This window comes from Buceros rhinoceros, unplaced genomic scaffold (genome assembly GCF_000710305.1).
Source record: "Buceros rhinoceros silvestris isolate BGI_N320 unplaced genomic scaffold, ASM71030v1 scaffold5076, whole genome shotgun sequence".
Lineage (NCBI taxonomy): Eukaryota > Metazoa > Chordata > Aves > Bucerotiformes > Bucerotidae > Buceros > Buceros rhinoceros.
This window is the reverse complement of record NW_010419232.1, coordinates 90,608-108,406: the sequence shown is the minus strand read 5'-3', so window position 1 is coordinate 108,406 and position 17,799 is coordinate 90,608. Positions and strand designations below refer to the sequence as shown.

General features: G+C 41.4%; 1 protein-coding gene across 1 annotated transcript; it reads left to right on the top strand.

The window, feature by feature from the left end:
- Positions 1 to 16,182: 16,182 nt before the first annotated feature.
- LOC104495801 (death domain-containing protein CRADD-like) lies at positions 16,183 to 16,700 on the top strand (the record flags this gene model as incomplete). Its single annotated transcript, XM_010138816.1, has 1 exon — positions 16,183 to 16,700. A coding segment is annotated over one exon (296 nt), but the record flags the coding sequence as incomplete, so codon positions are not given.
- Between the last annotated feature and the right edge of the window lie 1,099 nt (positions 16,701 to 17,799).

Sequence of the window (17,799 nt, the reverse complement as noted above, 5' to 3'; positions counted from 1 at the left end):
CTGGAAGATCAATAGCCTCAGTGCCTTTTTCTTCTTTACTGGCCTTTCCAGTCTCTGCTGCTCTCTCCATGCATGCGAAGGCTGCTCCAGCTTTTGGCCACTCCAGCCCCCTCCTTGCTCACCAGTGCTTTCCTCCCTCCTTCCCAAACATGTGGAGACGGTGGGGATTAACAACAAGGGCATGCAAAGCCAACTGGCAGAAGAAAAGCATCACAAGCTGTGCATCCACGCTGTCTATGGGGTTTGAGTTATACATCCGAAACCCTCAAAAGCAGTTTGCAAAGATACAATTCAAGAGAAAAATTCAAGCTGACCTCTTGCCACACTTAAGGCTGGATCCGTGCTAAGTGAAACAGAGGTACCAGCTCTCTGCTACCCTCCACACCAAATGCCAGTATTAACTGGACACTTATTTAGGAGATCTTAAATAAAAAAAAGGCTTCTGAAATCTCACTATTTAAAAAAAAAAAAAAAAGCCCTAGGAAAAAAATTCTCTTGGTGGAAAGTTTTTGTGTTTTTTTTTCCAACAGAAGTTGAGGAAATCATTATTCACCCTGTCACTCTCCTTCCTGCTTGAAAAAGTGGGAGGGGAAGGAGAGAAAAAGCTGAAAAAGGAAGAAAAAAAGAAAAAGAAGTAGGAGGGGATTTTTGTTATGGAAACACTTGCAACATACCTTTGACACAGCTGAGTCCACGCATCCAGTGGGAGGGCTGCCTGCCCATTGTGGTTTAGGAGACAGATCAATTGCCTTTCTGTGTTGGAGAAACACAGTGGGAGCACCCTGTCCCAGCTCCAGGGTCCTCCAGCAGCACAAGGTAGAGAAAAAAAGAGATGGAGGAGATGGCAGATGTTAGGACTAGACTAAGTCAGTGTTAAGAGCGGGAGACCAGAAGGAATCCACAATGTGAACTGTCTAGGAAAACCTGTCACTTCCTGTTAAATGTGGACATCAGAATTTGACTCAAAGGTCTGTTTTTTGCAGATTAAACTCTATGCCTTAAATTCCACATGAAGCAACTGGCAGAATAGAGGTAAGGTGCAGACGTTGGAGGATGCTTTGGTAAGCAGTAACAGTGGATCAGCTATGGTCTTTGTGTATCTTCTCATGAATTTTTGAGAAATTGTCATGACAGCACCTGCATGCACAAAGAGCACAGATAGGATGTATTTTCAGATAGTTTCATGGGTTACCTGTGGTCACTGGGTGACTGAAAACTGAACAGGGCAAAACTTCATTGTCTCCATCTTAAATGCATGGGAGGTCCCCGGTGCAGAGCTTTCCTAACTCCGCGTGTCAAAAGCTTCAGGATAATCCACTCTATACAGAGCCATGAGGTTGGAGCACCAGCCTCATCCCAAGCACATGTGGGCGTATTTGTTTCCATAATATTTCAGCCTTTTTCACTTAAATAGCTACTGACCCTTTCGTTTGTCTGCTCCCTTTGTTTATCAGTACCTCAGTGGATTTCCAAATTCCAGTACGCTCAGTTCTGTATTTCAGATTATTTGGGAAATGGTATTGTTTACATTTCTGGGACCTGGTAAATTAGGTTCTCTGATTAAAACCGCAGAGGTGTAGCAGGGCTCCCTTGGCATCTGAAGATGTGCACCTTTCAAGGCAGTGGTCATGAGTAGGAAATCCAGCATGGGTGAGCTGCTGGGCTGTCGACTTCTCTGCTTTTCCTTTTTCACCTGTGTCACCCAGCTATTTGGAGTTATTTGAACATAATTGCAGCAATTTCTGTGACATAAACTAATGCATGCAAAGCCTTTTTCACAACCCGTGCCTGAGATTTCAAAGTCTCTGTCTCTGTCTCCTCCCTACACATTTATATTTAACACAAGACCAGATGCATGAGAAGTTTCCAGACAGTACAGTGTGGAAGCCATAAAATACAGCAGTTCAGATATAAGAAAGGCTAGGAAGCTGTTGGTTCAGAGTTCCTGGAAAGCCTGGGATAGTGTACAAATGAGGTAATAGCTAAAAAATTTTCAAATATGTTCCTAAAGTGAATGTTGCACAATTAAATTAAGGCTTCAGAGGAATAAAAAGTAGAGGCAGATTTGTTTTTCAAACAAGTGTGTCATATTTGACGATTCCCATAGAAAAATGTGGACTGCAAAATTAAAGCCACAGCTGTGTTGTCAGCCTAACAAAGTATATCAGATTGGGACATACAGAGTTGTAGCGCGTTGCATAAAACCCGAGGAGTTCTCACCATGTTATCTAGCAGAGTTTTGTCTTTTTCTAGGCTTTATCTTTTGGTCAAATACATGTATTCGTGCAGCGATGATATATTTTCTCAGGGTCAGAGACCAATGAGCACCAGAGCTGTGCTGCAGATTGCTTTAGCTGCCTCCTGCTGTCCGCACATGTAACTCTGATCTTATTTGATAGATATTCTCAAGCTGTGTTTCTTAATGAAACTGTCTTTAAAATAGCAATCTGGGGGTTCACAAAGCTACAATTTTTTTACAGTTCTGTATCTGAGACAATTTTATATGTTGTTTGAAACTACTCCATTAAGCTTACATTCAGCTGTTCCAGACATATTTCTGTTCCCTGTAAAAAGTGTACTCCTGCTGCACTTAACAGACAGAGGCATCTTTAGTTGACTGAGTTTCTCTACTTGCATGTGGAAAGAATTGCATGACACAAAGAACAGTATTAAAAATTGCTTCTGCTTTCCTTGCTTGGTTTACAGAAGGAGTCTGTTCAGTCTCTTTGACAAATGCTTTGGAGCTGGGATGTTTAAAAAGGACTAGTGGCTTCTTGTGGTAATCCAGGGATTCTTGGTCCCAAGTCTCACAGTCTGCCTGCAGAGCTCTTCCTGAAAACATTGAGTTTTCAACTTGACTGTCCCCATTCACTTGGCTATTTTGGAAATGAAAACCTGCATCAATCTTTAAATTCCAAGATGCCTCGAGCAGGGACTTTTCATGGGGTGCCTGAAGTTCTCAAACAATTAAAATACAATATAAATATCACTCAATAATGGCTAGTAAATGATGTGTCTTGGAAAGCCTGATCAATAGTAGTACATTCATGTTCTTGCCAACCTCTTCTGAGTAGACAAGAAGCCTTCATTTTCAATCTACAAAACTGGATAAAGCTATTTAAAGAGGTCAGTCTTGTGGCATTAGGACAAAACTCCTAGGCTGTGTAACAGTTTTAGGAAGCTGGATTATCCCAAAATGAGGGAAAACCAAAGCACTGAAAGAAAATTTTTGTCTGTCTTCTGCTCTTGAACTTGTAGACTTGCACATGAACTCTCTGTGCCTGTCATTAGCATATTTACACACACCAAAGTACAAGTGGAAGGTCAGGTTAGGTAGCTGGCCACTGTTTGTGTGGTTTGTTCACAGCAAAGTTGGGTTTGCATATGCTGGTGTGGTATGGCGCATTTCCACAAACGGAAATTTGAGGCCACTTTTGAAGAATGTGTTAACCTTGAATCACCAGATTGTCCAGCTCTTCTCTGAAGAGTCCCCATGCAAAATTAGGTAGAACATTGAATGTGAAGCTCAAAACATTTAGCCCTTTCTAACATCAAAATCAATTAGAAGGTTCATCACAAGGAGTGTTTGATTTCTTTAATAAAGTCCACCAATGCATAGCAGTTACATCTGAAAAAGGAAGGAAGAGAAAGATGTTGATGTTTACAGTTCTGGCACTAAAATTTTCGGTGTTATAAACACCACCCCCCACCCACCTTCCCGATCTCTTTGTTCTGCGTTAGTAGAACTAAAAAGATTTGCTTGCGGGAAAAAAAAAAACAGTAAATCCTTTTTTAAGACCACTTTCCCATTGTTATCTCTAGAAGGCAGCTGAGATGTCAGGAACAGTTGTTGAGGAAGTAACAGCCCTTCTCTCTTGTTCATAGCAGAATTTCAGATCTGGCTCCCTCAGGATCACAAGCATCATTTGTATTTCTGCATCTCTGGAACAGAACAGATTTGTCTCGTTTTTTGTTTTGCCTTTGGTTTTGTTTCAGTCTTCCTTAGGTTAGGCATAGCTGTGTAAAAATCCCAAGCCAAGTGAACTAAATCTTTTATGGTCTGTCTGATCTTCCAGCCTTTTCATTTCTGAAGTTAAAACATTTTTATTTCTGATTCGCTGTGTATGAAAGCTAAAATGACTGAAATTTCAATTCTGGATCAAAATCTGGCAGCTAGGAGACTACAAAACTATGAAGGAAAACATTGTTCTGTATGTGTGAAACCTGAAAATTAATTATTTAAGCAAAAGATTATTTCAGATGTTTACATTTTGCATATAAATTGTCCCACTAATACTAGCATAGATCTTCTACAAATACCGTAAGTAATACAAATGTTTGCTAATAGCTTGTTCGATTTTAAACTTGCTTCTGTCGCTTTGGCAAAATACTATTCCCTGAGTGAGTAAAAGAGTAATTGAGTCCCCAGCCTTCAAGTCTGTGGCTGCAGCTGTGATTCAGCTCCTTACTTTCAGTACTGTCTTGGGATTTCCAATGACTGCAGCTGGTCAGTGTGCTGTGTCACCCAATACAAGCCATGTCATAGGGCAGCCATGAGCCACGCCAGTGAGCACATCGCGTGGGATGTTAGGTCAGTGCTTATTCAGAGGGGAAAGGAGTAGTCATCAAATACGTGGTAGTGTAAAGCGCTCTGTGAATTACGACCTCCTTTTATGAAATGACTTCACCCATGCTCCCATTTTCATCTTTTTCTCACAGGGTGGTGTAACAGTTCCCTGACCTGAATTTGTGGAAATTGCAGATATCTAAGACTTTTCTGTTTTTTAATTAAGATTTTGAAAATGTTTGGGTGCATATATATATATGTATAGACACAAATATAATCTCACATTTGCTTTACAGATATTTAAAAGTCCTGTGTCTGTGACCTTCTAAATTCACTGCCCTATTGGTCAACTAAAATTGCTTTTGGACAGTACCTATCTGTCAAACCAACCATCAGTTTCCAGATCAGTTTCTTTCATATCTTCAAGTGACTGGGCACTTGAGAGGGTTGGTTGTGATGCTAAGCTTCCCACTAGTCTAGAAATGGAGAGAAGCAGATGGTGCCAGCTGAAGCTCTTCCTGACACCTATGGAAAGCATAGCATACTGCTACCAGGCATAGAGACCGACTGTAGCTGAGCAGTGTATTTCAGCACCAGTACCTGTTTTTTCCTGTGGATTTTGAAATGTCAAAAAGTCTACCAAAGTTCATAAGCCTTTAGGGCACTGACACAGAAAAGGAGGGAAAAAAGCAAGTAGGAGAGGTCTATGTCTGTGTTGCTTATGGCATGTTGTGAAGCCTTTTACACCTGAGCAAAATGTCTGTAAAGAGACGCTAACCTAACCCATTGCATTTTGTTTACTTGTTTTGCATGGGTGTAAATGATTGAAATAAAATGCCAAGCAGTGGAGGATGCGGCATAATGATAGTACTGTTTTAACTTGCTCTGCGTGGTTTGTTCTATTAATATATGTTTGTGGTCAGGAAGGAATGCAGTCTCGCTTCGCTAAAATCTGAAACTTGGTAAAGCATAATATGTGCAGTATTAATTTTGGTTTGACACCTGCCAGGCAAAGATCCTCACCAGCCAAAGGCATTCTTTTCAACCGAGCTCCATCTGTTGCACAGATCTTGGGTTCTGGTATTTCTAACTACTTGAGCCAAAGCAAAAAAGAGAGCCAACTTGAAGAAAAAAAAATCTCTAGGAGGAATGAACAGTTTTATCAAGGCTAAGTATAATGGCTTGTTGTAATACTTGGTTTAAGTCCCATAAGAGAAACATGTACAGTTAGTTGTACATGTTTATATAAGAAAACAGTCCTTCTTACTGGCAGTATGATTTTTGTTGTTTCATGAAAGGAACATCAATAGCTGAAGTCCAAGCACATGATTTTATTGTTGAAATGCTGCAGCTTTTAGAGAGACTTTTCATTAGGAAAGTTGCTAGTAAAATAAATTTTCTCACTTATTATACTCAGCAGATAACAAGCGCAAGGAGTCTGCCACAGGTCTTGCATGCAGAGGAGCAGCAGGATTAATACTTGCCTCAACTTTTTGAAAGACAGCTCAGGCTATTTGAAATAAGCATTCAAATAGCGTCTGTCAAAAGAAGTTAACTTCCAATCCCCTGACAAAAGTAGCATGATGAGTTTGTCACCTATCTGACAAAATAATCATTAATTGCTCCGGTTGTCTTTGTTTTGCACTTACAGTGGGTGAATTACTCTGTCAGAGCTGCCCAGCCCACTCGGGTAAACATTTGCCTCTTATGAAACCATGAGAAGTCTACTCCAAATACAAATGTGCTTTATCATCGTCATGACTTCATACAACCATCTGCTGATTGTTAATTATTATTTGAGATAGCATAGAAAAAAACTTGACTGAGGGAGATGATGGCTCTGTGTGCTTCAGACCAGTAATTAATGATTGAGAGTGCTGTGAGTGTTATCAAACTCCATTGAATTCGTTAAGAACTGCAGAGCATTCAGAAGTATGTAGAAATCCACTGGCTTACTTCAGAATTTGATTTTTTCACCACAATTCTTTACAGTGAGGGTTATTAAGCATTGGAACGGGTTGCCTAGGGAGGTGGTGGAGTCCCCATCCCTGGAAGTGTTTAAAAATCGTGTGGATCTGGTGTTGAGGGACATGGTGTAGGGACCCTGGCAGTGTAAGGGTAACAGTTGGACTCGATGATCTTTGAGGTCTCTTCCGGCCGGATGATGATTCTGTGATTCTGTGATTCTGTAATTTCTAAAGTTGACTCTTGCTATGACTGCCAGCATGTAAACCAGAGGCTTGTCTCTGCTCTGTCAGGCAACCAGGTAGCTTTGTGCTGTCTGACAACTAGGTGCACCTGGCTTCCAAAAAATGGTCATATGTCTTCTTTCCATACAACTTTTCAAGTCTTATTTGTTTATTTGGAGAAAAAAATCTTTGAAAAAATCCTTGGCCAAGGTCTGAGTGCTCAGTATCTGTATTTAAGAAGTTCTTCCAAATAATTTCTAAAAGCTCATGTGTTCCTCAGAACTTCCCAACTGAGTAGATATTTCCATTTTTTCCACTGTGTAATACTTCATGCTGAACCTGTTCATGCACTTATACCAAAGGTATCACTGCAAGGATGCCATCATGAGCTGTGTCTTCAGTGCTGATGCATACAGCTTATTTATGTATAACAATATAGAAATTCGTAGGAAATATCAAGCAAATTTTACTTCCACTTCAGTTTATACAGCAGCATAAAATGCTGCTAAAAATGAAAATGTTAAAAACACAGTATGCTGAAGTCCAATCCTTTCTTGTAATGTAGGGTAACCTGCTTGAAAAGAGAGCAGATTCTATATTATGTTTTGGTTTTTTTCTCTGTATAGGTATCCTTTGCCTTGCATGCATCTGCAGGCCCCATTTTATTTATGAAATTAATTAGTTGATTTCATGGTATGCAACAGCAGAGAAATACTGGGTGGGATTGTAGTTAATTTTTTGCATGGGAAACAATAATATCTACACTGTTTGCTGAAACTTCCTCCTTACTCTTCTCAATAAAAAGCAAATGAAGAAGTGAAAAACCAACCTCTTTCAACTCTTTAAACCCAAGGATTGCTTCCTATGGTTTGAAAAGGGTGAAAAGATAAGACAGTATGATTTATTTAGGGACTTCTCTTATCAGTCTGTTCAGCATGGGTTAATACTGAAGGCGGCCAGTAGAGCAGAGATTTGTGGAAGTACAAAGCCTGTAAGACAGATTAAAAAAAAAAGTTCAGGAAAACTGTGTAGCTACTGGAACTAAATAGTGGGAATACAACTGAAAACTTTCGTCATGAAATCTGAATGTTTATGTTTCGTGTTTTAGCAGTCTGCTGCCACATCCGCAGCTACTAGGCAGTCATTAGTAAGTGATAGAGAATATACAAATTAGCTGCTGGTGTTGAGCCAAATAGAAACATCTGCGTTCTTGAATAGCCTGTAGATTTACAAAATTTTATGCTGTCTTTTTTTCCTACCCTAATACTCAAAATGTATTTAATGTCACAAAGCATGATGCTTTAGAGCTCACACAGGAGAAGAGATTGCCAGCAAATGAAGATATATGTACATTTTAATCACACCGGTAATGCAGAGTCCCCAGCAAGCTTTTGGCAGGAAGGAGTTGAATTTGGTACTGTGGGTGGGTTCTGCTTCGCTTCAGGGAGACCATTTAAAATTGACATAGCTTTGATTATCATGGAATCGTGGTCACAATTTATTCTGCATATTGGCTTTAAATTCATTTAAATTTATTTAAAATAAGAAAGAGAACTTCCTATCTTTTCATACAAGTCATTAAAAAATAGCACAATGTGGAAGAATGCAGCCAGTCTTAAAAATTAATTTCATATTTGCTTCATTTTGATTAGTGCCTTTCATAATTTAATTACAAGATGTGGAAATGTAAATTACCGCAATAGAAGTACACTTATGAGTTAAGTGGTTTATGATCACTAATTGTCAGAGGTTGGTTTTATTCATGCACATTCTGTATATTAATGATTGTTTGCATTCACAAGATCACAAGTTACCAAGCTACAGAAACTTTACAATCCTGCATTTGTGAAGCATAACTGTGGCGTATATTCAGAGGAACATAAAATTTTCTGTCAAATTTGTTTTACTGTAATATAGTCAGTTAAAAAAAAATGTGCTGCTTTTAAAACCCTTGGTTTAGGTGTTTTTCTTTCAATGCGCTTATGATAGAGATTCCGTCCTGCAGCTTAGTCTAGGTATTTAACTGACCAGGACTTTATTTTCATTGCATTAGAGAAGATAGTATTTATTGTTAGGAAGGTCACTGGGCCTGTTGTGGCTACAAAGGTGCGGGTTTTCCATTACCGGTATTTCCCTGTGCTGAGTCAGCTCTGTGGGAGGAAGAAGCGGGAGTTCCCGAGCAGAGAACAGAAATCAGCACACAGTTGGTAGTCATCATTAAATGGTGCTCTCTGATAGCTTCACACGGGATGAAGGAGGTGGGCATCTCTTTGGTAGTTAGCAGAAGCCTACAAAGGAGGCAACCAGTGAAGATAAGTGGAATAGCTACCACCATTTTCCACCTTACAGCTACTCAAGTAACTCTTCACTCACATTTGGCTGGAGAGACAGAGAAACAGCTCTGCATGTGCTAAAAGCAGGAGAAGGCTGTACATGTTCTCCTACTTACTTTAATCTTCTTCTGTAAGTAATTTTAATCTGATTGTCTTAACTTCATATATGGAAAGGTATCTATAATAGGGTCAGATATCTGTCTTCAAATAGTACAGAATTTACAGCTGATTTTTCTCACTCCTTGGTCAAACACTTTTTGAAACCCACTGACACCTGGAAGCAGACCTGGTAGTTCTGAATAAACTTTGGATGGGCTGTGTGATCTGTGCTGTTTGCAGATGTAGAGAAAAGATATGTATATGGAGATATAGAGAAGAGAAATGTTACTATGTTCCTGGGATCATGATCATCTGGAGCTGTTGCAAAACACTAATGAATCACTTTGAATCAGTCCGGTCTTTAATTAGCAACAACAACACAAAAAACCCAACACCCAAACTACATAGTAGGGCTTGGTTTTGGCATAGTGCTTTCTACTTTTTTCACTGATCAGCAATTTGAGCTTGTTTCCTGTGCTTAAACAGGTCCTGAATCAGACCCTTCTAAAGTTCACAGCAATTAAATATCCTTATAATACTTCATGATCATTTTTAACTTACATAGGAGGGACTAAGCACTCCATACTCCATGCAGGCCTGCCAAGCGTCATATATCCAGCATGATACTTTCCCCGTCTGGCACTCCAGTCATTCATTGCCACAGGTTGGCTTAGAGCTCATGAGTTTGGATGTGCTGTATGAATATCACAGGCATTTGCCTGCAGTTGCACCTATTAGGATAGGGTTGGGAGAGAACAGCTGAACAAGAAAGCAGAAAAGCAGCCATACGAATGGAGGCCACTGTCACTTCCCATCCCCTTTTCCAGAAAATCGAGCCAAGACACCCCCTGCAGTTACCCAGCACCTTCTGTTTATTCCACCTCTCTCACCAGCACCTCCACCACGACCTGGTCTTTAACTTTAGTGATCCGTAGTACTCACTGGGATCCCGCAAGATGCGTACACTCTGTTTTCTCTTTAATCCAGTGTCTCTGGTGGCTCAAGGGGGGCTGCAGCTCTCAGCAGTCTCCGATGTCTCCATTAGTGGGGAGCATTACGTACTTGCCTTCCAATTCAAGTTCTGCAACCCCACCTCACTGCACTTGAAATCCTGTCCCAACCTGATCCGCCCAAGGGTTGTTCTGCTTCATGACCCACTTCTACCATTGTGTTCAGGCCAAGGGAATTTCATTTTAAAGCAAATATACCTGGTTATGTGCAAGTTGTTTGCTATTGTGACATTCAGTCATTAAATAACTTCTGAAACATAACACAGCTGACAAATCCACAGCACACAGTCTGGCAATCAGCATGCTCGTTCAATACCCACTGCTGGGTCTGTGGCTCAGGCTGGTTGAACAAGTGCACTGTGCTCCCAGGGGGCTGGAGGGAAGCAAAGCCTGGCACTAGATTCTGATTATAGATGTTTCACTTTAGCTGAAATGCCCGAAATGTTCCTGGCTGCTGGCACATTAGCCACAATGGTTCTGTGGAGCTTCACAGCCCCTTTTAGCGTTATTTCCTACAGTAACCCAGGCTATGTGCTCCTCTGCTGCAGGCCGTTGTGTGTATGCATCTACCCCTAGTAGCTTCTGAACCTGTTGGCCAGCTTCAAGAAGCCTGCCTAGTTGCTGTTGTGGAGAGGAGCAATTTCACGGGTGTCTTGAAAATCAGTAAGCAGCTGGAGGAAAGAAGTCCTGGAGCACGAGTCAGCTGCAGGATTCCCTTTGGGGGAAGAAAGGCCTCTTTGGTTGTGGAACTGCTTGATCTAACTGCTTGATCTAACTGCAGCACTGCTCAGGGAAGAACTGTACTCCAGATGCCAGGAAAAACGATTAAAGAGGACTCTGAAATGCTTGCTTTGTACTCTTCAGAAATGATGGGCAGGATCTGGTAAGAGAGTGGAGTGAACAGCAGTAGTGACTTGAGTCGAGATCACTGAAGGACTCTGTACAGCTTGCAGTAGGAGATGCTGAGGCCAGATGCATGCCTAGGCAGTTACTCCTTTTACAGTCTCATTCTAGTTATGCATGGTCTGAGGCCCAAAATCACCTGTTTCTGAAGTGGTTAGATTAAAATTAGAGCATTTCCCTAGCATTGTTTCTGCCAAGGGTTCTTGCATGCCATTTTGCTCTGTTTCAGCACACCCCTTGATTCCCAGGAGAGTTTTCTCTCCACCAGTCTGCATTCTAGAGGCTGGGAAGCATTCTTGACCCTTCACAGGGAAATACATTTATTTTTGCTGGAATGATTTATCAGGAGAAAGGGAATGAAGAGAAGCATGACTGTGTATCTCAGCATTAGCATGTGCAGCTTGAGATGTCTGGATTCCCGTCCCTTCTTCCAGGGCTCCTTCTGTCTTCTTAGCTAATGAGTATATAACTGGTCATTTAAATGGATAAAATACAGAGGCAGTTCTGGAAACAGAGACTTGTTCCTGAAACATCCTTTCTCAAGGGACAGATTTGTTAGATAATTATTGGATAAGAGGTGGGCCTTTGTTCCCCTTGCTCCCCAACTGTCTCCTAAACTGCCTGTGGAGTTGTCCTCGCAGGATTAGGCAGCAGCTGATTGAAGCTTTCTGCACTTTGGGTTCAGGTACATCATTTCCATCAAAGTGCCTTTGATACAGCAGAGGGCAAAAGCCAAAAATTTGGGTTTGTGTTGCATCACGCAAACATGTATTGACTGCATAAGGGAGAAGGCTCCCTGAAACTCCAACAGATGCTTTTTGTCATGCACAGAGAAGTCATACTTAGATGGGGAAGGATCCTTTAGACAAAAACCTTAAGACACTTCAAGCTGCCAGCAGTTCTGAGGAATCAGTTGAGTACTTTGCACATGTGGGTCCTTTGCTGCCTCCTGTGTTGGAGCCAAGCTTGCCTGCTCTTCACTGCATTCCAGCAGCATGGAGAGTGGGAGGTCAGTTCCTCGATGCTGACAAAGATTTTCCCATGGCATAAGACAGCCTAAGAGATGATCTCAGCTTTTTTCATCACCTAGAGATGGTGGTGATGCAGAAAAAACAAACAAAAAAATGTCCTAAGTGATTCAAAGCCCATTTTTGCTGGACTTTATCTTGCATCCTCCCACTTGTGCCAAGCAGGACAGAGCTGGGTTGTGTTTATTTTCCATACCCCTGGTTGTTGCAACATCTTCTTGGAGTCTCCTACTTAAAGCTGGAGAGGTCCTGAAGAAAAAGTAATGCAAAAGTGTCGACCAGCTGCCTTTGCCCCGTATATAGCTTTGGTATCTGGATTACCCTGTTTTGTCTGGTACGTATCTGTGATACTGTCTATTTATATCCAGTTCTGTTTCCTGTCCACACTCGCCAGACTCTCCAGATCTGTGCAGTGGTCTGGAAGCACAGACGTATACACAGGCCAGAAGTTGTCAGCATCTCCCATTTTTTTTTTTTTAACTGGGTCGGCTAGGAGAGAGATTCAGAGTCTTCCTTGACCAGTGAAAGCTGAAGACAGGGAGAAGCATGTTCCCTCATGTTGCATTGTCAAACAGCAGAAGCTGTGGGTCTCCCTCTGGATTGGTTTCTGCTCTGAAAGCAGGATGGAGAATGTCCTCCTCACTTCCAGCCCAGAGAAAAGGGAGTTGCAGGGTCCCAAGTGCCATGCCTGTGACCTGGCCAGCAATCGCAGGAGAGCAGCTCCACACCAGGCTGGCTAGCTCCCCAGCACAAAACCGTCAGCTACCTCCTCCTCAGGGATTTAGTGGCTTCAGTATGAGCAGCGAGACTTCAGCCTCTAAATCTCCACAGTGCATGGCCATGGCACTTTGTGGTGTAGGCTGTGACCACAGCTGCGCATGGTGCTTCACTCAATGTGCCTGCTGGAGCTGAGAGCACTGCAAATCGCGTTCTCCAGGGAAACCCTCAACACCCTCCGGCAGTACCCCTAGCCCTGATTGTTACACTGCAATGCTTGTTTTGCTAAGCTGAAGCATCTATCTAATGTAAGCACATACACCTCCACACTGGATCCACCTAAAGCAAGAAGAGCTTCACTTTTTTTTTTTTCCCCTCAAAATTGAGTTCTCAGTATCCTAAATGTACCTTTCAAATGCAACTGCAGGATCTGCGTAACTGAAACTTTAGCTCTAATCTCGTTACCTCCCTTAGGCAAAAGGAGATTATAAGTGGGAGTCTGCAGTAAACACAACTTAAAAAAAAGCATCTTTAATGTTTTTGCAGGGTGTTCAAAGCGGCTGGGGTGCTCAGCACAGAAAACTCATTTCCCTTTTACCTAAAATGGCATTACGTTTATTAAATTCAGAGCGGCATTAGTGCTAGGATGTATCCAAATCCTTTTGTGATTTTGCATTTGTCATAACTAAAAGATCTCGCTAAATATTTCCCTTTACCTCCAAATAATATTGCTCATCATGTAATACTTGTCTCAAGATTTTCTTCAGTGATTTTGTCTCAGAGCTGAAAAAGAAAATCGAGAGCTATCACAGAAAATAAAATGGGACTAAAATAACAGTCCTTTGTATTAAATTTAACACTTGGCTTCTGTCCCAGAATTTTCCACATCAATATTAGAATCAGATGGTAGCGTAAGATGAAAAGATTTCCTGGATGGGGTTTATTCTTATTTATTTTATTAAAGGGCTGATAACAGGCTAAAGATGAGATACTTACAGTAAAAAAATTCCACCTAATATCAAAGGCTGGAGGGACAAGCTGACATGTATTATTGTTAGGCCTCCCTGCTTGGTCACTTTTCAGTGCTAGTGAACATAAAGTATAAAAATTCCAGTGTGAGAGCAAAAAACCCAGGCTGGCAGGTAGCACTCCTTTGGGCACACTGCTTTATGCTTAGTAGCTGACCATAAGCCAGTGCGGGGGTTTAGTTTAACACCAACAAGTAGTGTTGGCAACAGCACAGTGTAGCTATATTTATTTTAAATTTTAGTTATTCTCAAATACTTGCAATCATGAAAGGCATTTCCCCATCCTGACATACCTGTGGAGCTGGTATCACCTGTGATGTGACAGTGTAGGGCAGCCCCACCAGTGTTGCTCAGCCAACTTCAGGAGCTGTGCATCCTATGCCCTGTCCCCAAACCAGCCACTTGCCCCAAGTTCCTGCGGCAATCTGGAGACAGAAAGATCAAAGGGACCTAAATACTCTTCAGAAAGCAATTTTCCCTTTACTCAAAGCAGCTTTGTATAGTACTTACTTATGACAGGGCTTAAACTGTACAATCGTTTACAGGCTCTGCGTATTCTTTGCAAAAATAATTACTTTTGATAAAATGAAGGAGTGGTGCTTTCTAGTGTCGCTGTTCTGCTGTAGTGGAGACTGTGAGCATGATATTGGAGCTATAAATTAGATTTTGCAATGCAGCTCATCTGTAGGGAGTCTGCTGCTTCAGACCAACAGGCTATAATTAGCATTTTCTTGTGGATATTTTTGCTCTGTTTTGATGCAGTATCTTCAGCAACAAAAGTAGAGCATCAGTTGCAGGCTGCATTGACCCTTCATGTCAGCCAAGGGTATCAAAGAGGGTATCTGCTTTACGGATACCTTATGCTGCTCTCCTAAATTCATCTTTTTAAAGCAACTGGTATGTGGTTGGAATTTACAGGCAGAGAATCATTTTACCAGCACTGGGTATTTACAATGTCAACCTCAACATCTGAGTTTATACCCTAATGGAGAGAAATGTGCGTGTTTAGAGGAGTAATTGATCTGATTATTTTAGACATCTTTCTAGTGAGATGGATTGTATTTTAGAAGATCCTATTTCTCTCCTTAGTGATAATTAATCCTAGTGTAATTAGTTCAGGAGGGGCTATCTGTAGTTAGGTGAGATGAATCCCATACAGCATGCTTCTGAATAGCACTGTATTCTCTCTCTGCTATTAACACGGTTTGTATTAATGCCTTTTTTTTTTAAATTATCAGATTACCATAGGGAATACACAAAGAGATCACTTGTGCTTATAAGAAATACTTGATTCAGTCCCTAAGAGATTTTTACTGCTGATAATGACAGCTACCTTCATGTTTCCTGTGAAAGCTGTTTTGGTGGTTGTATTGGTCCTGTCCTCTGTGACTCAGGAACCAATTAAATGCTAAACGTCTTCACAGATGAAGAGTGTGTTCTGGGGTGCGTTGGGTACTTTGGCAATACTAAGAGACACAGGGCAGAAATCTCTGAGAGAACATGGGACTTCTTGCACTCTCTTGAAAGGAGGCTTCAAGGAGGCCAGATGAACGGAGCTGTAGCACCTACATGCTTGTTTTCAGGAGGGTTACTACAACTAGGATGAGGGATAAGGAAACATAATTTTTATTGGGTAACAGTGTTGTTCATTTGGATTCACCTGAACTATGCTTATGGGTTCATTCAAATAGAAGAAAAGCCGCCAAAGCCGGCCTCCTCAAGGAGAGTTTGCCGTATTTGACAGGGCACAAAGAGTAGGTAGCATCTTAGGGGATGGAAGAATTTCCTGTGAACAGCCCTCAGCAAAAAAGAATAAAGTATTAGCTAGTTACTAAGGAATCAAAGTTACTTCTGAAGTGCGTAAACAGAGTCACAGAATAGGAGTAATAAGGTATCGTTGGTCCCATGTTTGTCGTTCTATCATACTGGTGCAAGCAGATTGATTTTCAGAGGGTGATGGCTGCTGGAAACATGTTCCCTGAAAACCTTTCTTGTTCACTACCCCGAAATCTATAATTACTCTTGGAAGTCTTAGCTTTGGAGTAGAATTCTGATAACTGGATTTTTGACATCCAAAACCTCAAGGCTTCCTAGTATGGTCCACTGAGCATTAGTTTTCCTCTAATCAATCTTCTGGTTGATTATGTAATTAATATTTCTAGTTGAATAGGTATTCTGTTTAATTAATTAAGTAATTAATTATTTCAACCTCAGCTTTGCTTAATCCCTTCTTTTTCAAGGTCTTACATTAATATTTGCAGCATTGCCTAGTAAGATGTGTACACATTTTCTTTTTATTTTTATACAGAGGTAACTGAAATTGCACCGTGTATTTTGAAGACTTCACCAACAGATCAGCAGCTGAACAAGCTTGCAAGGAGACTGGGACCCGAATGGGAGCATATAGCTCTGTGCCTGGGTTTGTCCCATACTGACATCTATCGATGTAAAGTCAATCACCCTCACAACCTGCAGTCACAGATCATAGCTGCCTTTGTCCTGTGGAGACAGCGTTTGGGGAAAAAAGCAACAATCCAAAGTCTGCAAGCCAGTCTGATGGCAGAAGAAGTGGATCCTTCTGTGATACAGCACATGCTTGAGTGAAGCCCTGCTATTGATTGGGAGCTTTCAAGTACTTTGTTAAATTAAATAAAGAGGATTCACTGAAATGTACGTTGAAGATCTGATGCCTCAAACTGGAAAAAATGGGGTTGGGAACTGTGGTTGTATTAAGCTTAAACATTCCATTTTTCTGTGGCATCTTGTGACTTGTAATTCTTCTAATGCCAGATTAATTTTTAGCAGGCATTAAAAAATGGATCCCTCTTTCCTGTTTGCTTTTGTACTGTTCCAGTGGGGCTAGAAGGTGACACTCAAAGTTCTTGCAAGCAGGAGGCCCTGCAGTGACTTCAGTGAGGTTTCTGGTTTCATTGTGGGGGCAACACTTGGATTAATCTGTTTTCTGGACTATATAGGGGCCTTTTTTACTGCTGTTCCATGCTAGTTCCATGATATCCCAGCAAGAAATAAGAATAATCACTGCTACTAATTCAACCATTTTACAACAGTTATTGCAGGTGGCTTACTTCATATTTATAAAAGTGTTCGCACATTGAGTTTCTTGCTAGGATAGATGTCTGCCACCTTAGCCTGCCTTTGAAACTGGCTCTAAGTGGAAGCAACAGGAACCTAATGTGCTTGTGAGGGTTTCTACCATTATTATTTAGTAGGTGCAGGTTTCTGCAAGGAGACAGGCATCATGCGCCTATCTCTTAGCATAGCACGGATGGGGAGCTCACAGTAGAAAAGTGACCAGGAGATAGGCAGGAACAGACAGAATGAGAAGGGGCCTGAAAAATGAGACCACTTCTAAGTTGTCAGTGTTTGTCTCCACTGGTAAACTGGGAGACAGTGTAGTGGTGCTGAGTCTTTGTACTGTGGTCTGGACCCAGGCAACTTGTTTCACAGAAGGTTTACTCTTAGGTGAAGTGCCCTTAGGCACCTTTCTCTAACCACCACATGCCCTACAGGGTACCGAAGCTTGCAGGTCTTTTGTAGAAAAGATGAACTCCTCACTGCTCTCCTTCTAGCTTGTGCCATCCACCAGGCTCGTTTGCTTTCTACCAGCTGTTCTGCACCTAATGGGGGCAGCTTCAGCACTCCTGTCCCCAGCTGTTGTTTGCCAGCTGTAATTGTACTGCTAGCGATGCTTAGATTTTATCCAGAAGAGTAAAGCTTGGGCTTTTCTCCTCCATACCTCCTGTCAAAGACATTGCCTTCTTGCTGGAAAAAAAACGCCAAGGTTTTTGCTGACCAGGTAAGTGGGAATCAGTCCATGTGCTATGTATTCAAAGGCAATGGAAGTGACTAGCTGCCCTCTGAGGCCTGATAATAAGAGGCAGAATATGTTTTAATTTTCCTTGAG